The sequence below is a fragment of the Symphalangus syndactylus genome, chromosome 1, assembly GCF_028878055.3.
Source record: "Symphalangus syndactylus isolate Jambi chromosome 1, NHGRI_mSymSyn1-v2.1_pri, whole genome shotgun sequence".
NCBI classification, from domain to species: domain Eukaryota; kingdom Metazoa; phylum Chordata; class Mammalia; order Primates; family Hylobatidae; genus Symphalangus; species Symphalangus syndactylus.
The window spans coordinates 49,221,299-49,239,916 of NC_072423.2; the positions used below are offsets into that span (position 1 = coordinate 49,221,299).

Here is an 18,618-nt window from a genome sequence, read left to right on the forward strand (position 1 = left end):
CCCCCAGGGCTCTGCCCTCAGCCAGGGAGCAGACTGGTCCCTTCTTTTGAACCCCAGAGTCAGCGTTAATAACTGCTTATCCGCATTTGCCTTTCTCAAAGAGCCTTAAGATAGCCAACTAATCTGCCATGCTGGCGTGTCAGCGGCTGCATCGGACGGGCTGGAGATGGACTGGGAAGGGCCCGGGGTGGGACTGCCCCAGTTAGCCTCTGTGTCCAGCTGCTCCTGCCTCACAGAGGTGCAGAGGGAGAGAAGGAAGGGGTTTCAGCACCTCTCTAGCCCCTGCTTCACAACAGTGAACTGATATTGACACTGCAGCCTGCACTTAGTGAAGTCTGTAGAGGCTGTTCATACCCACCGGCAAGTAGGTCTCCCCACAAGCTTCTGAGGGCCATTACTCTTCCCATTTTACAGATGAGGAAGCTGGGCTGGGCCATGCCTGGGAAAGGGCTCTCCTGGGCTTCTCTCACTGCTTCCTTCTTTCATCTCCGTTCCTTTCACAAATACATTCCCTTTCCACCTCCTCTCTGAACCTGAAAAGGGAAGGGAGGCAGGAGGAATTTCTACATTGGAAGGGGAGGAAAGGGGTTTTCATTGGGTGCAGGCTGGATGGTGGAGGAGTCAGGAGCTGCAGTTGTTTATCAGTCTTTTCTGGGATCAACTTGGGGGTGAAGGGGGAAGCATGGTGAGAGTGCACTGTCAGATTCAACAGGCTCCTAGGAGCTCTTGGGGCAAAAACCCTCCCATCAGGAACCTGCCTATCAACTCTGGGGCAACCTCTGGCCCTGCCACCACTATGGAAGTCCAGTGTGCCTCAGTGCCCACAGATCTTGGACAGCTCTCAATAGCCTCTGAGCACCACTTCTGTGCCTATTGGCCCCACCAAATGAGCTGAGGTGTTCTGGCATTCAGTACTTTCAAGGAATACATATTAGCCTCCACTCATATGCTGGACACTGAGAACCAGGCAGACACAGAACAAAACCAGGCTCCTAACCTCATCTGAGCATGGGAGCCTGCCCCTCAATGAGCAAATATATGTGACTCTGTCAGGGAGTGATGGGTGCCAAACAGAAAGGGAAATGGGAAAGGGGGTCAGGGTCTGTGTGGGTGCAGGGCTATGTCAAATGGGGTGGTCAAGGGAAGTGTCTCTGAGGAGGTCTCATTTGAGCAGAAACCAGAGTGAAGGGAAGGAGCACACCATGCTGATAGCAGGGGTGGGGTGGGGGGGCTGTTCTGGGAAGAGGAAAGACCGGTGCAAAGACCCTAAGACAGAGTGCGCCTGGGGGGCTAAGATGTAGTGACGGGACCGGTAAGTGGGGCCAGGGGAAGACTGGAAGGAGATAAATTCAGGGGGTGGAGACGGCAGGGGGAGGTCACCCAAGGTCTGGAGGATCCTGAAAGATTTTGGTTCACAATAAAGTTGTGAGCTCTCTCAAAAACTGTGGCAGAAATTCCTGGAAGCTAGACAAAAGCAACAGATTCTTTTTCCTCTGGAATCCTTTTCTTGTTATCTTGGGCCATGGAAACAATATGGTCATTTCCTCCTCCTACTCCTACTCCTCTTCCTACTCCTCCTCCTCTTCCTCCCTCCCCTCATCCTCCTCCCTCCAAACCTGCCCCTGACCTTGTCCCAAGCTGGCTTGCCTGCATGCAGCAGAGGCAGTGGCCACCTCCTGGTTGCAGGCAGAGGACAAGGCCAACAAGGGGATGGGAGGAAAGACACCCCCGGGAGAAGCAGGCGGCAGCACGAGGGACGACGTCACGGGGGCCTCTGACCGCTATTCATTTCAGTCCCCGGGTGTCTCCATCAATAACCGTCTGCCAGTGACCAGGAGGGAGGACGACGGGAGAGGGAGGAGGGGTGATCTGGGGTCTGGAGGAAGGGAGAGATGAGAAGGAGTGGGAGAGAGGCTTCTCTGAAGCTCCTCCAAGCCTGGGGCAGGAGTTGGAGGTGGGGAAGGCAGAGGGGGGCACTGGGAGCTGAGAGTTTCTGTCTCCCAGGCTTTTCTCCGTTTCCTTCTTTCATCTCCGCTCCTTTCACAAATACATTCCCTTTCCACCTCCTCTCTGAAGCCAGAAAGGGAAGGGAGGCAGGAAGAATTTCTACATTGGAAGGGAAGGAAAGGGGTTTTCACTGGGTGCAGGCTGGATGGTGGAGGACTCAGGAGCTACAGAGGACACCGGGAGCATTGTGTGCCCGGCAACCAGAGTCTAAAGCAAGCCTGGTGACAAGGGCTGACATAGGTACCAGACTGGCACCAGCGGCCTGTGGGCCTCATGAGAGGAGGGCCTGGGCCACGAGGTCTGGCACAGAGCCTGGCACAGAGAAAGCACTCAGGAAATAAACAGCCATGGCAATGACCAAATGGCTGGCTGTGGAGATTGGCTGGGGATGGACTAGACCAGCCAAGGAGGGCTGCCTGGAGTAGGTAGAACTTGATCAGATTCTTGAAAGATCAATGGGTTTCGGAGAAGTGAACATGGGGAAAAAGGGCATACCAGGTGAGGAGGTGGTGAGAGCAGAGGAATCGGGGGCAGAAAGGGATACAGGTTGTTGGGGATGTGGCCTTGGATAAGATCACGTGAGAGAGAGAGAGGAACAAGAGAGGCAGCCATTCCACACGGTGCCTTCTCTGGGGCCATGGGTGGCTTGAAAAGGTCTGAGGTGACTGTTCACCAGAACATTCAAGCCTGCTTTCGCCATAGTGAGCTTTTGGGCTTTCCCCATGGTTTTGAGCCTTGCAGACCTCCCAAGCCACCTTCAGCCACATCAACAGGCAGAGAAAGAAGGCCTGACACTGGGCACGCTGGGCAGCTTATGGGAACTCCCAGAAAGACTCCCCCATCCCCACTCTCTTGGCCTTGTCACCACACCTAAAGGACAGCACTGAAAAGTCACCCCTTGAGTATATTCCTCTGTCAAATCCAGATTCCCTGGCGAGGGGGTGGGGTGTGGCCCAGTTAGAATTACTCAGTGGGAGAGCTAGACTGAGCCTTCTCAGTTCACAGGTGGGGAGACTGAGGCCAGAAAGAGGATGTGATTTGTTAAGGTCACCCAGGGAAGTAAAGGCAGAGCAAGGGTGGTCTAGTGCTGTAAGTCGGTGGCCTGGATATGCCCTAGAAGCCCTCTGACTTGGAGGGGTGTGAAGACCATCTGTCACTGCAAATCAAACAACAGGGGTTGGGACAGGGGACACAGGGTACATTTATTTTATTAGGAGGGCCTGGCTTGGGGTCCTCCTTACAGACTGAGCCTTTATTTGGAAGGCTTAGAGGAGCCCGCCACCATCCCTGAGGGAGCAGCGCCCAGCACTCCTACCGGCCAGAAACAGAGCCCATGGTCAAGTGTGGCTAGAGGTGCTGGGGGTGAGGGGTGGAAGCTGCCCCTTCTAGGAAGCGTAGGGGCTGGCGCTGAAACAGGCAGAGAGGTCTGAGGCACCAGGGTACGGGGTAACGAGAGAACCGTAGGGAGAGGGGGGTGTGGTGGGGGGAAGATGCAGGGTGGGGAGACTCCGCGGAGGGAGCAAAATAGAAAAGCAAAGGGAGGTACGAGAGGCAGACAGCCGGGAACACCGAGAGGCAGAGAAGCTCCGAGAAGAGTGCACGGGAGAGAAAGAGAGGTGGGGACAGGGACCGAGCCGCAGGGAGGGGCGGGAGCCTGGAGGGCGGGCGGCAGGGCGCGTCGGCGGGCCCGGGGGTGCCCCACTGACCCTTCTTGGCGCTTGCTTTCTTCCCCAGGCTGCGCCTTCCTCACCTACTGCGAGCGTGAGTCAGCGCTGAAGGCCCAGAGCGCGCTGCACGAGCAGAAGACTCTGCCCGGGGTAAGTGGCGCCCGCCGCGGCGCAAGCGGCCGACGCGCCGACAGGGGGCGACTTCGGGAGGCCGGGCGGCGGCGCGGCGCGCGGGGAGAGGGCGGCAGGGCGCCCGCTGCCCGCCTGCGCTCGGCAGCCCGCGCGCCCCCCAAATCCCCGGGGTCCCGGCCGTCCGGGCCCGACGGGATCCGGGGCGGGGGCCCCACTTGGCCGTGGCCGTGAAGGTGGATCCCGGACGCAGTTCCTGCGCGGGCAGCCTGGGGCGGGGGAGCGGCGCGTCCCGGGTCCCCGGAGCGGGAGCTGCCTCCGCCGGGCCCGCGGGCCGCGTGCGCGATCGAGTCCGCCCATCGAGTCGACGCGGGCCGCTCCAGTGGGGGAGGAGGGGGCCGGCGTGGGAGGGGGCGCCGCGAGTGAGATCACCGCGGTTTATTTAAGGAGCCAGCCCTCGTCTTTGATAAACTATCGCGCCTCGGCCCTGGTTTATAGCTTCTGTGCGGGGGAGAAGAGAATTATTTATGGCCCCCCTAACTGGGTGTGATATCAGCCATGGCTATTATCGAGGCTAGTTCATCACCATAAAATAAGAAGTGTTCTTCGGGTCAAGGGTCTGCGCGGTCTCTCCTGTGGGTTCAGAGAGATGGGGCGGTGGTGAGGGGGGAGAGATATACGGCTGCTGAGTATCTAAAGATAAATGGAAAGATGTGTGTTTGTGGGCATAATTTAAAGATTTTCTAAATAGAGTGTTGACGCTTATACAATGGACACTGCAGGGAAGCACATGTGTTCTGTAAGTATGCACACCCATGCTTACACATGCATGTTTACATTCTTACCAAGCCAACCGTATGTAAACACACGTTTCCATTTCTACCCCACAGCGGGAAAGGTTAACCAGGTAGACAGAGAGAAAATGCAACCCCGGGCGGGGGCAGCCTTCCTTTGCATCAGAGATCTTTCTTTACTCGTTTAGGGGTGGGGAGAGCTGAATTACACAGGGCCTTCCTTCCATTAAGACTGCCTTTGTATTGTATTTTGGTATTTGTGATTGCAAAGCACGGGGCTGAGTCATCTTAATAACATACCCACAGATGCAAATATATGGAAATCGAGCACAGCACAGATTTTGTGTGAAGCCCAGCTCTGGCAGGGTGGCCATTCCCCAGTTGTTTTTTCAGTTGCGCGGCTACATGCACATATATTATAGTAATTACTTTCTGGGTGCCCTCTGTAAGATGGCAGAAATATGCTCCACATCGCCCCATGTTATGTGTGAAGCATAAAGCCATACTGTAGGATAATCAAAGGCTTCTGAGAAAGGTTTGTGCTGATTAATAAAGTGTTTATGGTACTTTGTTTTGGGGGAGATTGTGACAGATATTTTAGAGCCACCCAAATGGAATAGAAAATACCACATTGTTATGGGAGGCCCTTCATCAGCTTGAGAGAGATTGCTGGGGAGTTTCATGGTGGCTAAAAGCCAGAATCAGATGGGGAAACAGAAAGAGAGAAGGTGGGAGGGGGAGGTTTAGGATTTTGAAAGGGGAGAGGCTGGGAACTGGGAGTATTTCAGTAGCAAGTGTGGATTGTTGAGGATCTAACATTAACTTGTGGTTGTTTATTTTACATATAATAGAATAACTAAATGATGGAGTGTATTAGTTCTTTAATAATTTATAGAAATACTTTGATGTTGCAGTAATTACATTAAAGGTCACATATCAAAGGTAATTTGGTTGAACAGCTGTGATGGTTTCTCAGAAGCAATCAATATCACTGTCCGTGGTGCTGATTTCACCAAGGGGCTTGCCAGATTAAAGAAGGCTTATTACCAGGCAGAAAGGCCCAAGGGAAATCAGGAGCATATTGGAGCGATGCGCCAGCCCCCCTTCCACCGATAATTAACACTGTTCCCCATAATCTGTGCTAATCCTTCATACTGGGAGATCCAGTGGCATTTTTCTGAAATCACAAAGACAAGTTGAGTAAGTTTGAGGGAAAGGGCAAAAAGAAACGTGAATGTATGTTGGGACGGGGAGTGGGGAAGACAGATAGAGGCCAACAGCAGAGCTGAAACATAGCCTAGAGTCCCCTCGAACCCGTCCCTTCTTCAAAGGCTTCACAGGGAGACTCATGGCCTCAAAAACCTCATCAAACAATTCTCGGGGCAGGCACGGCCCACTGGAGGGAGGGGCAGGAATGAAAGACCAGATTGCAGCTCGAAGTTCCGAGGGAATATTGTCTCCACACAAACCTGCCTGTGGACGAATGAAACATAAAATGACCAAGTAAAATTATTCTTTAAAGTGGAGTTGTTTTGATTCCAGAAAGCAGACCTGGTGTTATTGCTGTTGGTTGGTTCTCTCCTTTGAGATCAGAGAAAGTGTGCCACTAGCAAATGCAGGGACGGGATCAAGCCAAATGCTCTCACCCAACCAAATAATAAGCGCTCCTGCCAGCTGAGGCTGTGTTCATGGCTGCCTGTTTCAGTGAGAGGCAGAGGGGGACTTCTTCTTGTCTGGGGTGACCACGCTAGGTGCCCCAGCAAGCACGCTCTATGTCTGACTAAAGAGAATGAAATTGAAAAAAAAGAACCTGGAAAACTGGTAACCTCAGCAATTTAGGCACTTTTCCAGACTTCAAAATCCATTAAAATCAATCCATTAAAATCAGCCCTCCACTTTCTTGCTGAGGAGAGAAAGAGGAGAAAAGATAGTACAGGCAGCCTATGCTGTTTCTAGCGAGTTACGGAGCTCGTATCCTGTTGCCAGCAAGAAAAATAATCCCATTGCTGTCATACACACACACCACCACCATCACCATGAGCAACAATAACAAAATGACAGAGACAGAACTAGAGGCACCCCTAGCACATGTCTTCACAGGGGGCCTGAAAAGGGAAGCTGACATTTCTCTTGGGATCAGTGTAAGCTCAGAAACCAGACCATGGTGGCTGTTCTTACAAATCAGTGATACGTGATTCCCAGTATCCCTGGGAACCAGCCTGAGCAGGGCCCTCTGATGGCTGATGGAGTCATCCCTGGACCAGTGGCACAAATGGATTATTATTTTTGAGTTTGGCATGTTTTCGGCAGAATTAGATTATTAAACTATGAAGCTTCTTCTGGGTCTTTTTGAGCACTGCCTTCTGCCAGAATCCAAGCAGAGTGACTCCCTTTCTCTAATCTCTCTGCCTCTCTCGCCCTCATACTCTTGATCTCACTCTTTCCTGGCTTCCTGTTCTTTTCCTGCCCATGCTCCTCTATTCACAAAATTTGTTTCACTATTCACAGGGGACAGTCAACATGGGGCAGTTTCTCAATCCATCAACAAGTATTTCCTGTGTGCCAGACGTTCTGTAAAATACAGAGATAAGAAAAACACATCCACCTCTCCGCTTGGAGTTGCCCACCAAGTTGGGGATGGAAGCCACACACACACACAAATATCTACATAGTCAACAATACAAGACAGCACATGTTATTATAAAATGGGTAGTGTGGACAATTGTTCAATAATCACAATATTTTTAAGCACTTACTATATGACAGGCATGATGCCAAGCACTTTACCTACATTGCCTCATTTTATCTTCACAACTACCCTATGAAGAAGACGTCATGATTGTCCCTCACAGAGGAGGAGATCGAGGTTTGCCCAAGGTCACAAAATTGATAAGTGGCCAAGCCAGGACCAGCACAGAGTCTGCTACCAAAGCTCAGGATACCTGCCTCTGCCAGTGCCACCGGTTGCTTTAGGAATTTAGAGAGAACCAGGATGACCATGGAGTGCAGGAGTGACTCAAGTTTTCATTCAGGATATGGGTGGGGTGGGAGTAAAATGAGTCAGATGGGAGCACCGGTCCAAGAAACGGCCCAGAGTCGAGGCACACACAACAGGCCAGAAGCCAGGTGACTCACACAGGGTAGGAGAGGCCCACTCTGAGAACCACCTGGGGCCTGAGTGTGCACAGGAAGCCTCTTGAAAGAAGTCTGTTCCTTAAAATCTACCCCTGAAGCTTTGTTGCAGCTCCTCCAGCCATTGGGACTTTGTGGGGAATTGTCTTCCAGGAAGAGCCCTTCTGTTTCCAAGGTTGGGAATACAGGGTCTCAAGGGAGATGCTCAGATGAGAGAAAACCAGGTGCTATGACAAGCTGTGGCCAGCACTTTGCTCCTTTGGTGGCAGAAAGGGCTTCTCACCAGGGCTGGCAGGGGAAAAACTGGGTCCAGCCAGTAGGAGGCCAGGAAGCAGTGGGAATTAGAGCTAGCTGGGGATGGGGGTGGGGGAAGTGGGAGCTGTATCTCCTTGGTAAACATTGAAGTTCCAACTCACTAGTTAAAGATTGGCTTTTGTGTCGTCATTCCAACAATCCTTGAATACAAAGCAAACTAACACACTCCTCCCTGCTGTCTCCCCCTTCCCCTCCCCTCACGTCAGCCTGGCAGACATGCAGAGTCCCGCCATCGCACCTCCTGACTCAGGTCACCGCGACTCAGGATGGGTCACTTCCATGGAAATTCAATGTGACCTTCTTTGAGTTTACCAGGAAAGATGTTAAAGTGGGAAAATTCTTTTCAGAGAGCTCAACTGGATTTCTAGCACCTCTATCTCAGACTGTCTCTCCTTTCTATCCCTTCCTCTCACTTTTCTCTTTCTTAATCCCATTTTCTCCTCCTTTCTTTCTTTTTCTTTCTTCTCTTTGTGCCCCCATTTTCTCCTTTCTTTCTTTTTCTTTTTCTTTCTTCTCTTTGTGCCCCCATTTTCTCCTCTCTTCTCTCCCTCTGCACATTTTCCTCTATCTCTCTCACCAACACTTTCTTCTTTTATCCTTCAGACTTGTCTCTCCTTTCTCTCTCCTCCCTCCCTCTTCCGACTTTGGCCCACCCCACCTCAACCCTGACATCCATAGGAGGCTCTGGTGGGGCCCCCATCACCATATGGGGGCTTCCCTGGCAAGGCCCATCTCCCTCCCTGGCAGTCCTGCCATTGAGGGATCCATCTAATTTTATGTACAACTATAAAGATGAATGATAAGTAGAAAGGACGCAGGCAAGAACAAGATGAATAAATTATAAAGGGCAAATGATGACAAGACAGGGGTCCCCAGAGACAGTGATATGATAACAGAAACTAAAGACGAATGTATGATGGATGTAGTTAGCATGTATGGAGGCTGTTAATTCTTCAGGGTAGTTTTACAACTTCTAGTGATTGGTTCAATCAAAGCTTTTCATTTTAGAAATGGGATGTATTTCCACTTGTTTGTCCTGTAGGCACAGTGTTGGTTTTTGTCTCTGGACAGTGAGTCTAGGTCCCATCGGCACCTGCGTCTTCCCTCCCAGCCCCTGCCACCTTCTGGTTCTCTGCAAAGATCATCTCAGCCAGATCCACACACTCTTCCAGTTCCCCGGTCCTGTTGTCCTTCCTCTTGCTGAGGGTATTAGCATGGGACTGCTGCAAAAAAGCACCACAAATTGGGTGGCTTAAACAACAGAAATATATTGTCTCACAGTTCTGGAGACTGGCAGTCCCAAATCAAGGTGTTGGCAGAGTTGGTTCTTTCTGAGGGCTGTGAGGGAGAATCAGTTCCAGGCCTCTCTCCTGGCTTCTGGGAGCTTCAGGCATTCCTCGGTTGTAGATAGTGTTCCCTCTGTGTCTTTGCATCATCTTCCCAGTGTACACTGTCTGTGTCCAGACTTCTCCTTTTTATTAAGGCAGCAGTCATATCGCATTAGGGCCTGCCCTAATGACCTCGTCTTAACTTGATCATCTGCAAAGACCTTATTTCAAAGAAGGTCACTTTCATAGGTCCTGGGGTTAGGACTTCAGCATCTTGTGAAGGGAACACAATTCAACTCATAACACTGAGAAAGGCGCTGCCCTGTGGCTCTTCCACACTAGGGAGGATAAAGGCCTACAATAGTGTCTGAGTCATGGGGGTCGCCCAGCCTTTCCTCTGTATCTCACCTGGATTCACGCTTTTTTCTTTCTCTTTGGGAGAATGGATGATATATCTTTCTTCTTTCTCATATTCCCCGAAAAGAAGTATTTGTCTGTCCTTTTAGGGCAGTGGTTCTCAATTTTGCCCTGCAGGGGACATTTGACATTGTCTGGAGATGCTGCTGGCATCTAGTGGGTAGAGGCCAGGGCTGCTGCTGAATATCCTACAATGTACAGGACAGTCCCACAGCAAAACATGATCTGGCCCCAAGTGTCAACAATGCCAAGGTAAAGAAACCCCATCCCAGGCCTAGGGCGGGTAGAAGGTGGGACAGTGAGGCCCTGGGGCAGAGCGTTTCTCCCTTACTTGCTGGTTCTCATTCATTCAGGGAACAAGCCCAAAGGTCCTTAGAGTATTACAAGAGGGAGGACTTGTGAAGAGGCAAAAGCTCCAGTGGTGTAAGCACAGGGTAGGGGGGGAGTACGGGCAGGAGCAGAGGGCAGAGCCCACCTCCAGGCATTAAGGATCATTTGTCGCCTGCCATTCACATGCACTCATGTCTGCAGGGCAGACTTGACCCAAGGGCTTAGCAGTTTCAGCACCGACTCCAGCTCAACTCTCTCTTGGGTTAGGTGAATGGAGACTTTGCTATAACAGAGCTGGAACCAGAACCCAGGCCTTGAGACCCGCTCATGTGGGGCATTTCTCCAGCCCATACCTTCAGAAGAGCCCCCATCCCAACAGCAAACAGGCTTGGCAGGCATGTGCCCTAGCCAGGCTTTCCAGCCAAACAGGACCTTCACCACAGGACACCAGCCTGGGCTCATTATACAGAAGGGAACACCAAGGTTCCAAGAGAGAAGTCCAAAGTGCTTTAAATCCAGGTACTGAGGGACAGATGGGCATAGGGGCTACATCTGTGATGCCTTCGAAACTTACCTCTTCTCTTCCACATTAGCCCTTAGCCCAGCCCCATGTCCCACTGTGTTTCTGCAAAATCTTTTCAGTCTCCTCCCCACAGAGACATCTTAAAGTCCTCCTTCTCCCTGGGGCTGTGCCCACAGTCTTCCCTCCTGGACTGCCCACTTTCTCCTTCCCTGCCCGAACCACTGTCCTAAGGGTTCCCCATTTTTCAAACAAGTGACTCTTGACTCTCATAGGGACCTCATCTTCTCAGTGGCCCCCATGACATAGTCCAGGCCTGCCATGGGCTGTGCCCAGAAAGGCTCCCTAACAAGTTTATCTGAAAGAACCAGAGAACCACTATCCCTGCAGTCATACATGACTTGAAGGAAATAAACAAACAAGAGGGCACATGAGACAATGAACAGGGGGAACCTGGGCCAGGTCCAGCCTGCCACCAACAAGCCATGTGGCCTGGGCAGAGCAATGAGCTCGGACCCTCCCTGGACACACCGTCTAGACTGTGAAGGAGATGATGGGCCAGATCACCTCTCAAGCCCCTTCCAGCTCTGACATTCTTTATATTTCTAAGAATAATGAGTTCCGCATTACTCACATTACTTAAGACAACAGGGAGAGGAGAGGAGAGGGGGAGAGCGAGGACGACAGTGTCTCCTGCTCTCCACTACCCGACGCCATGGGTGACAAGTGTAATAAAGCGTGGGTCAGATATGTCTCTCCCTGACGCAGAGCAGCCAGACTGCCTGCCCCCCAGGGCTGGGGCTGGATTCCTGACGGTACCCCTACCCCTGCCCTCTGCTCAGGTCTCATTCTAAGGACACCAGACAGGCATTTTGCAATTTTTGCACTGCCCCAGTGTGGCTTGGATCACGGTTGCCATCACCCAAGTCAGCGGCAGCAGCGTTTACAGATAGCCTGCCCCCTGTGAAGTTTGGTTGTGGGAGGGAGGGTGTCTGGCATCGGACAAAAATAAGTAAGACACGGCCTGTTGCAGAAGGAGTTTATAATCTGGTTTGGGAGGCAAGTGTGAAGACAGCTCATGATCCAGAAAATATCTTTAGGGGCCCCAAAAATGGTAGTGATGGGAAGTGCCCAGGAGTTCAGATGAGAGAGATGGCAGGATAAGCCAACATGCCCTGGAGGAGCCCTCACCACCACGGTGGCCTTCTGCTTCCAGGCCCTCACCCCTCTGATGCATTCTTCAGAGGCTGGCCAAGGGTGTCATTGTAAAATAAAGGTCCTACCACCTGCAAACCACCCAGGCTTCTGTCACCCACAAGATTCAGCCAGGGCAGACACCATCCTGGCCACAAACCCTCCAGAAGCACATTGCCTTCCTGCAATCTCCTCTTTTTCCATGTCATTCCCTCTGCCTGGCGAGTTTCCATTCATCGTTGGAGGCCCAAATCCAACATCACTTCCTCTGAACAAACTCTCTGCTCCGCTCTGGGAGCTTTCCAATCCATCCCCATCCAAGCACCCAGCACTGCCCTTGGGGCCCAGGCTGTGCCGTTAACTCCAGAGTTCCCATCTTGGATTCCCAGCCTGTACCTGCTTTTCTGTTTCTGCGCCTGTGCCTGGAACTGGCCCAGAGCACGGATGGGCGGGAGGGAAGCAGCTCCCCCTCTGCTGAGCGACCTTGCTGGCCTTGGCATTTCCAGAGGCACCAACAGATCATTCTGGCAGCTCCTATTCCAGCCATATCACCTCTATGCCCCTCCAGAAAGTCTTCAGCCTAGCTCACCCTGCGGGGGTACATTTGGAAAGAGGAGAAAGACTCGCTGTCTGGTCATGGATGTAGAAAGGAAGTGCTGTGTGGAAGGTGCTTTGGCCCAGGCATTCGCCGCCAGCGCAGGTGTGAGTGTGGGCGTGTGTGGAGCGAGGTGTGTGTCCACCGGAGCGGGAATGTGAGGCTGCCACGAGGGCTGTGCCTGCATGAATCCGTGTGAAGCTGCAAAGGGTTTGTTGACCTTTCGCCAGAAAATAAGGCTGAGAAACAGAATGTCTGTGTGAGCTCCTGCTCCGGGATGGATGTGTTTTAGGATTGGAGGGTTTCTGCTGGGTGCATGTGTGTGGGCGACCAGAAGGACACATGTCTTTTTTGTTGACCTGCAGGGATCCGGAATTGCGGGCTGCCACGTGCCATCAAAAATGGGCAAGCCTAGGTGATAATAGAAAAAAACGGTATTGTTCTTTATTCTTTAATTCCTCATGAAAACAGCTGTTGTAAAGACGAAAGGGCTGGAATGCAGAGGAGATAAGGTCTCTCTAGGGCCCCGAAGTTTGCTATGGTTCAAGCACCCTTTTTTAAATCAAAGGCATTTGTGGTATGTTCCCACGAGCCCACCCGGGGGCGCCATGTGGGTGGCATCCCCTTCTGGTGGCTGAAGGAGCACAGTGTGTTTAATGGTGAGCCTGGTGTGCCCAACCCTGTGCCCATCACAGAAGAGGCACAATGATGCCGAACACTCTGCTCCACCCTTCAGAACACTGTCAGCCTGTGCAGAGGACACCAACCGACTTGGGGCATCCACCCAACATTTCCAGGTCTGAGTTCCCTAATTTCTATCATGAAAATCACATGTGTGAGCCCTTTATATGCTGTGGATTGCTAGAAATCATCCAACTTGTATTATTAATGACAAAACAATGATGTGAGTGGGGATGACCTTCGGAGTCCTTTGCCACAATAAAGCCCTGTGACTCCTAATTCACAGATGAAATAATTAAGAGGGTAATAAAAATATAGAATGGCTCAAGTATGCAGTTTGGACTATATGTCCCATTATATTTCAGAAAAGAGCTGGGATGACCCAAAAAGACTCCATGGAGTGGGGAGGACAGAAGTTGGTTGTGTATGTAAAGGGAAAGGAACTCGGGAAATGAGTAAGAGGAGGAAGGCTTGGGGAGCCAGGCCAGTATGAATTTTCCTCCTGGAATTGGGGATGAGAACAGGGCAAATGTGTCTGGAGATGGAGGAGGCTTTTCTCACACTGCTGTGCTTGAGAGCCTCTAGCCCCTTACAGCCTGTGGGCTCCAATCTACTCCATGCAGATCCGTTGCTCTGAAATCCTGCACGTGCTGGGCATGGCTTCAGGCCCCAGCAAGTCTCCAGCTTCCCCGCTCCCTAGAAAGGACCTGCCTCCTCCCAGCCTACCCACCAGAATCCTCCCAGGGCATCAGGACCTAGCCCCAAGCTCCCTTCCTCTGTGATGCTCCTCTAGGTTGCTCTAACCAACACTGATCTCGCCCTTGCCTGAGCCTCTGCAGGTCAACAGCACCGGAAGTCTAAACCCTGGCTAAAGTGTGGACATCAGATCAGCATCACCGGGGTCTGTTAGAAAGGCAGAGTCTTGAGCTTACTCTAGATCGTCTGAGCCACTTCACTCAGACAGCACCCACCACCCTTTAACAAGATCCCTAGGAGATTCGTGGGCACAAGAAGTTCAACCACCACTGGCCTAAAGTTAGGCTTTAAAGGATATTGTCTTAGTTGGAGCGCCCCCAGAAGCAGACTCTAGACAAGCATTTGAGTGCAAATAGCTTCTTTGTGGGGTTGACCCCAGGAACTTGGGTCAACAGTGGAGACAAGGAAGAGAGGAAATCAATAAGGGGTGTCTTATCAGGCAGACCAGCTTCCACTGCGGGTGTTGCTGAACCCCACTGGGACTCTAGAGCCAATGTCAATCATACTCCTTGGAGTCATCCCACCCAAGGGGCCAGAGAACTGGGGTATTCATGCACCGATTTCCACCAGGCTGTGGCCAAGGTTTTGCCCAGGCGTCTTCTGCTCTCTAGCTTTTCTGGCTTGCTGCATGGGTGGGCAAAGTGGGCTCCACAGTCAAAGGAAGCCCTCGAGCTGGAAGTGCCGGTGCTGGCAGTTGGAAGTCATCCCACTGTCACTGAGGTGGGAAGAGAAGGGGTCATGGGCAGGACACCACCTACATCTACTGCAGATTGAGCCTTGCAGCATTGTCCCAAATAAGAGAGCAGATCAAAGAATCTTGTCTCTCTAACCCTGATGACAGCTACCAATCACTGTGTACTCGCTAGAGCCAGACACTTCACAAATATTATCTCATTTATTTAAGACAGCATCACCTAGGTCTTAACCAGGCCTTATTAGTGCTATTGTATGGAAGAGGAAACTGAGGCAAAGGGGCTTGCTCAGACCAGAAAACTATGGAGAGATCTGGCTCCAGAGCCCATGCTCCTTCCTCCTCATCCTAGGGCACTAACCCTGTAGAAAGCCAGAGCTGCATGAGGGCAGGAACCGTCCCCGTCACCCCAAGGCCACACACCAGGCTCTTCTGGCAGGAGACTCTGGCATGATTGCTAGACACCCGGGGGGCCCTGCGGGGCAGGGCAGTGGCCCTCGAGGTGTCACCACACACCTGGCCTACCACTGCATTGCAGAAGTCCTGTTCTGAATGGAAGGCAGAGTCTGATTCCATCCCCAGCTCTGCCTGGAGCCTTACTGTGTCCCCTTGGGAAGCCACTTAACCTCTCTGAATTGTAATTTCTAAGTGGCCACCCTTCCACTTAGAAATTCATTTGGCTTCAGTGGCGTCAACAAATAACGCTTTGGGTTTTTTGCACATCACGGAGTCTGGGGCCTCGTGCTGCTTCAGCAACATAACCATGCAACAGCAACAACGTAACAGAGTCCTTCTCCTCACCACTGTCGGAGGGCATTGCATCTGTCATCAAGCAGAGCAGGTCCAGCTGCTTCTGTCCCTTCTATCAGGAATGCAAAAGGTTTCCGAGAGGTCCGCTCTCCAGGAGACATCTAAATATGTCTCATTGGACAGAGCTATGTCACAGGGCCACCCTAGCTGCAAGGAAGTCTGGGAAAGAGGATATCTTGCCAAAGACTATGCACATGTCTTCCATGAACAAATCTGTGCTTCTTCAGTGAAGGAGAAGGCCGGATAATATTGGTGGGACCTGGAAGAGTCTGCCCTCACACAGCCTGGTAGAGATGGTCAGGGGTTACAGAAGAGCAAGCTGGCTGGAGCAGCAGCCACCCCCCACACACGTGCCGCATTTGCCTTCAGCTTAGATCACACCCTGATGCTTCCATGAGGATGCTGAGTCAAGAAAGCAGTCTTAGGGTGTGGACCAGAGGAGCTTCTTCATGCAGCGCTGCTAACTCTGCATGTTTATTCCAGCTACTGACATGGTTTCCAATTCTGTGAGATTCATAAGGGAGAAGGGAATAAAATTTCAGCTACCCTTAGGTAGCATGTTTGTGTCCTCTGTGTCTTTCTCAAGTTTGTGCCCTTCTGTGCCTTTGTGTGTGGCTTAAATATTGAAGAATCAAAGGCCGCCATGCCGGCAGACAGCTGTGCCACATCACAGGCATTCCACAGGCAATTCCTCACTCCCACTTTTTTGACAGTTGCACCAGTGGTCTCACACCCTCTGAAAGTGGGTCGGCCAGCTTTCAGGGCCAGCAGCAATGGCACCAACTTTATTTTCAGAGACTGAAGCAGGACCTCTTTTGTAAAGGGGTGTGGGGTGAGGTAGGGGTGCTCTGTGCAAAGCCTGCCTTGGATTGACCTTCCTGGTAAGCTTCAGCATGGCTGAGAGCCAGGAAGGAGGGGACCAGGGACAGCACAGGCTGGCCTGTGCTGCCCTCTACTCCTGAGGCCCTCCCTCATAGCCTCTGCCAGTGACCTGGGCTGTCCCACAAGGTAGTGAGCCTCTGGTCACAGACATGTTCAAGCAGTCTGAGTCGTGGGGTCTGGGGGTTGATGCAGGTAATTCCAACATTGGACCAAATCAGTTCTGGGGGGCGAGTTAAGATCTCATGATTTTCTCTAAGTTTTACTAGCTTAACCATCATAAATGCCCACATAGAACCAGTCCCAGTCCTCAGCCCCAGCCAGTTTGGCTAGGTCCCAAATTCCCTAGCCTCTAGCCTGGAGTAATCCTCATTTCTGCTTCAGGCCTCCCAATTTCTCCCTTCTCTGAAGACCTTCAGGCCTTAGAGGCCAAACCCTCCATGCCACTGGGCAGGCTCAGGCCTTAAATTTAACAACCTAGCCTCCACTCCCAGCTCCACCACTCTGAGCTGTGTGACCTTGGGCTAATCACCTAACTTCTCTGTGCCTCAGTTTTCTCATCTCAGCCCTGGGGTGCCAATAGTTCTTTTATCCAGGAGCAGTTTATGGATAGCATGAAGCATGCAAAGCTCGGAACACCCTGCTGCTCTTGCACACAGGAAATGTGCACAGTGACAGTCTCTCTACAGCTGGCACTCTTGCTGCAGTGATTCTGTCTCCAAGAAAGGAGTGAATCTTCCTACCTGGCCCCTTCGGATCCATCCCCGGCCCCTGGCTGCCCAGGTCTGGAAGGCAGCCAACACAGGATGCATAGCAGCAAACCTCCCAGCTTTATAGCCTAGTGCAGGGCTGGCCGCAGGGAGGGGCCAACAAACCCTACCACGCTGAATGGAAATCACTGTGAGAGTGGCAGGCAGGTCCATAAGGATGCTGAAGCTGGCCTTGCCAAGGCCTGGCTGTGCCGGAAGAGGAGGGCTCAAGATCACCACCTTCATGCCCCCACAAGAGGTGTTTGTTAAGTTTGTCCTCATGGTTTCCAGAATCCCCCACATGAGACCTACATCATACCTCCCTCTCCACCCCCTGTTCACCATTCTTCGCCCCAAAACACGGCAGCACCCCTGGAATCTGAGTGAGCACAGCCCAGAAGATTGAAAACCCTAACCAGGGAGAGCAGGAGCAGAGTCATGCCCTGGACACCCTCATGGATTAAGATGGTCCAGGAGGCCCTTCAAGACCGAGAGACAGAGGGTCTGAAATGAATATGCATTCAGCCTCTCCCAGCAGCCCTGACAGCTGGCATCCAGCAGCTGGAATGGCTCAGAGCCTGGGAAAAGGTTTGTAGTTCAATTCGGTAAGTGTTTCCTGAGCACCCACCAGGAGCATAGCCCCATGCTAGGTGCTGCTTGGCAGGTGGAAGTGAGTAGAGGGCAAGAACCCTGCTGCCCCTGGGGCTTCCCTCCTGCGGAGGAGAGAAGATGTACACGCCAAGCAATTAGAGGACGATGGATCGAGACTCCAGACTGCAATTTAGAGCTGGGAGTGGTTTGGGAGCGCTTCCAGGCAGGACTGCTCACTGAGTGTCACACTGCCTGGGCAGGATCGGCAGGATCTAGGTGGATGGAGGGGGCTCCAGATGTCACTCCAGTGAGGTGACAGCAGGGGCAAAGGCAAGGAGGAGGGAGAGGGCAGGGGGCGCTGGCTGGAGTTCAGGAAGGGCTTGGGGGCGGGACTTAGCATGAGTTGGGAAGGCCTTACACATCCCAGTGAGGAGCTTGTTCCCTTTCCTTTGGGTTCTTGGGAGCTCATGAAGCTTCCTGAATAGGAGAGTGTCCACCTCCACATGGTACATGGCATGGTCTGGACGAGGAAGGCCTGTGCCAGTCCTGATGAGAGGACTGAGATTGGGAAGTGACATCAGGAACAGGAGCTGAGGCCAGTGGAGAGCCTGCCTCAGTCCCCCTTTCCAGGAGCAGCCTCAATGGGTACAGGCTGGCAGGAGCTACTCACTTGGTTCGGGGCAAGTCCTGCTGGTGGAGGGCTGAAGGGAAACTTGGCTCCCTCTCTGCCCTGAGGCTGGTGAGGGAAGTGGGCATTGCCCTGACCACTTGAACACTTGTTGCACCTAAAGGAGAAAGTCTCCATTCAGGGCAGGCTACGCAGTGCTGGAGAGGTTTCCAAATCACCTCATCTCACTACCGCACGTAGGGATTTCTTTGATGTTCAGATTTATAATAAATGTAAAGAAAGAGGCTCCACCTCTCTCTCTCTCTCTCTCTCTCTCTCTCTCTCTCTCTCACACACACACACACACACACACACACACACACACAGAGTCATGAAGAGTCAGGATCTGCCTGGGATCCATGTGTT

The 18,618-nt window shown here is 52.2% G+C and overlaps 1 protein-coding gene across 50 annotated transcripts in view; it reads left to right on the forward strand.

The window, feature by feature from the left end:
• Positions 1 to 18,618, forward strand: part of CELF4 (CUGBP Elav-like family member 4) — a 323,827-nt gene that overhangs the window by 76,792 nt on the left and 228,417 nt on the right. For all 50 annotated transcript variants that reach the window (XM_063640223.1, XM_063640236.1, XM_063640231.1 and 47 more), the window contains exon 2: positions 3,742 to 3,824. In XM_063640223.1, the coding sequence (XP_063496293.1) occupies positions 3,742 to 3,824 (83 nt within the window). The remainder of the gene's footprint in view (positions 1 to 3,741; positions 3,825 to 18,618) is intronic.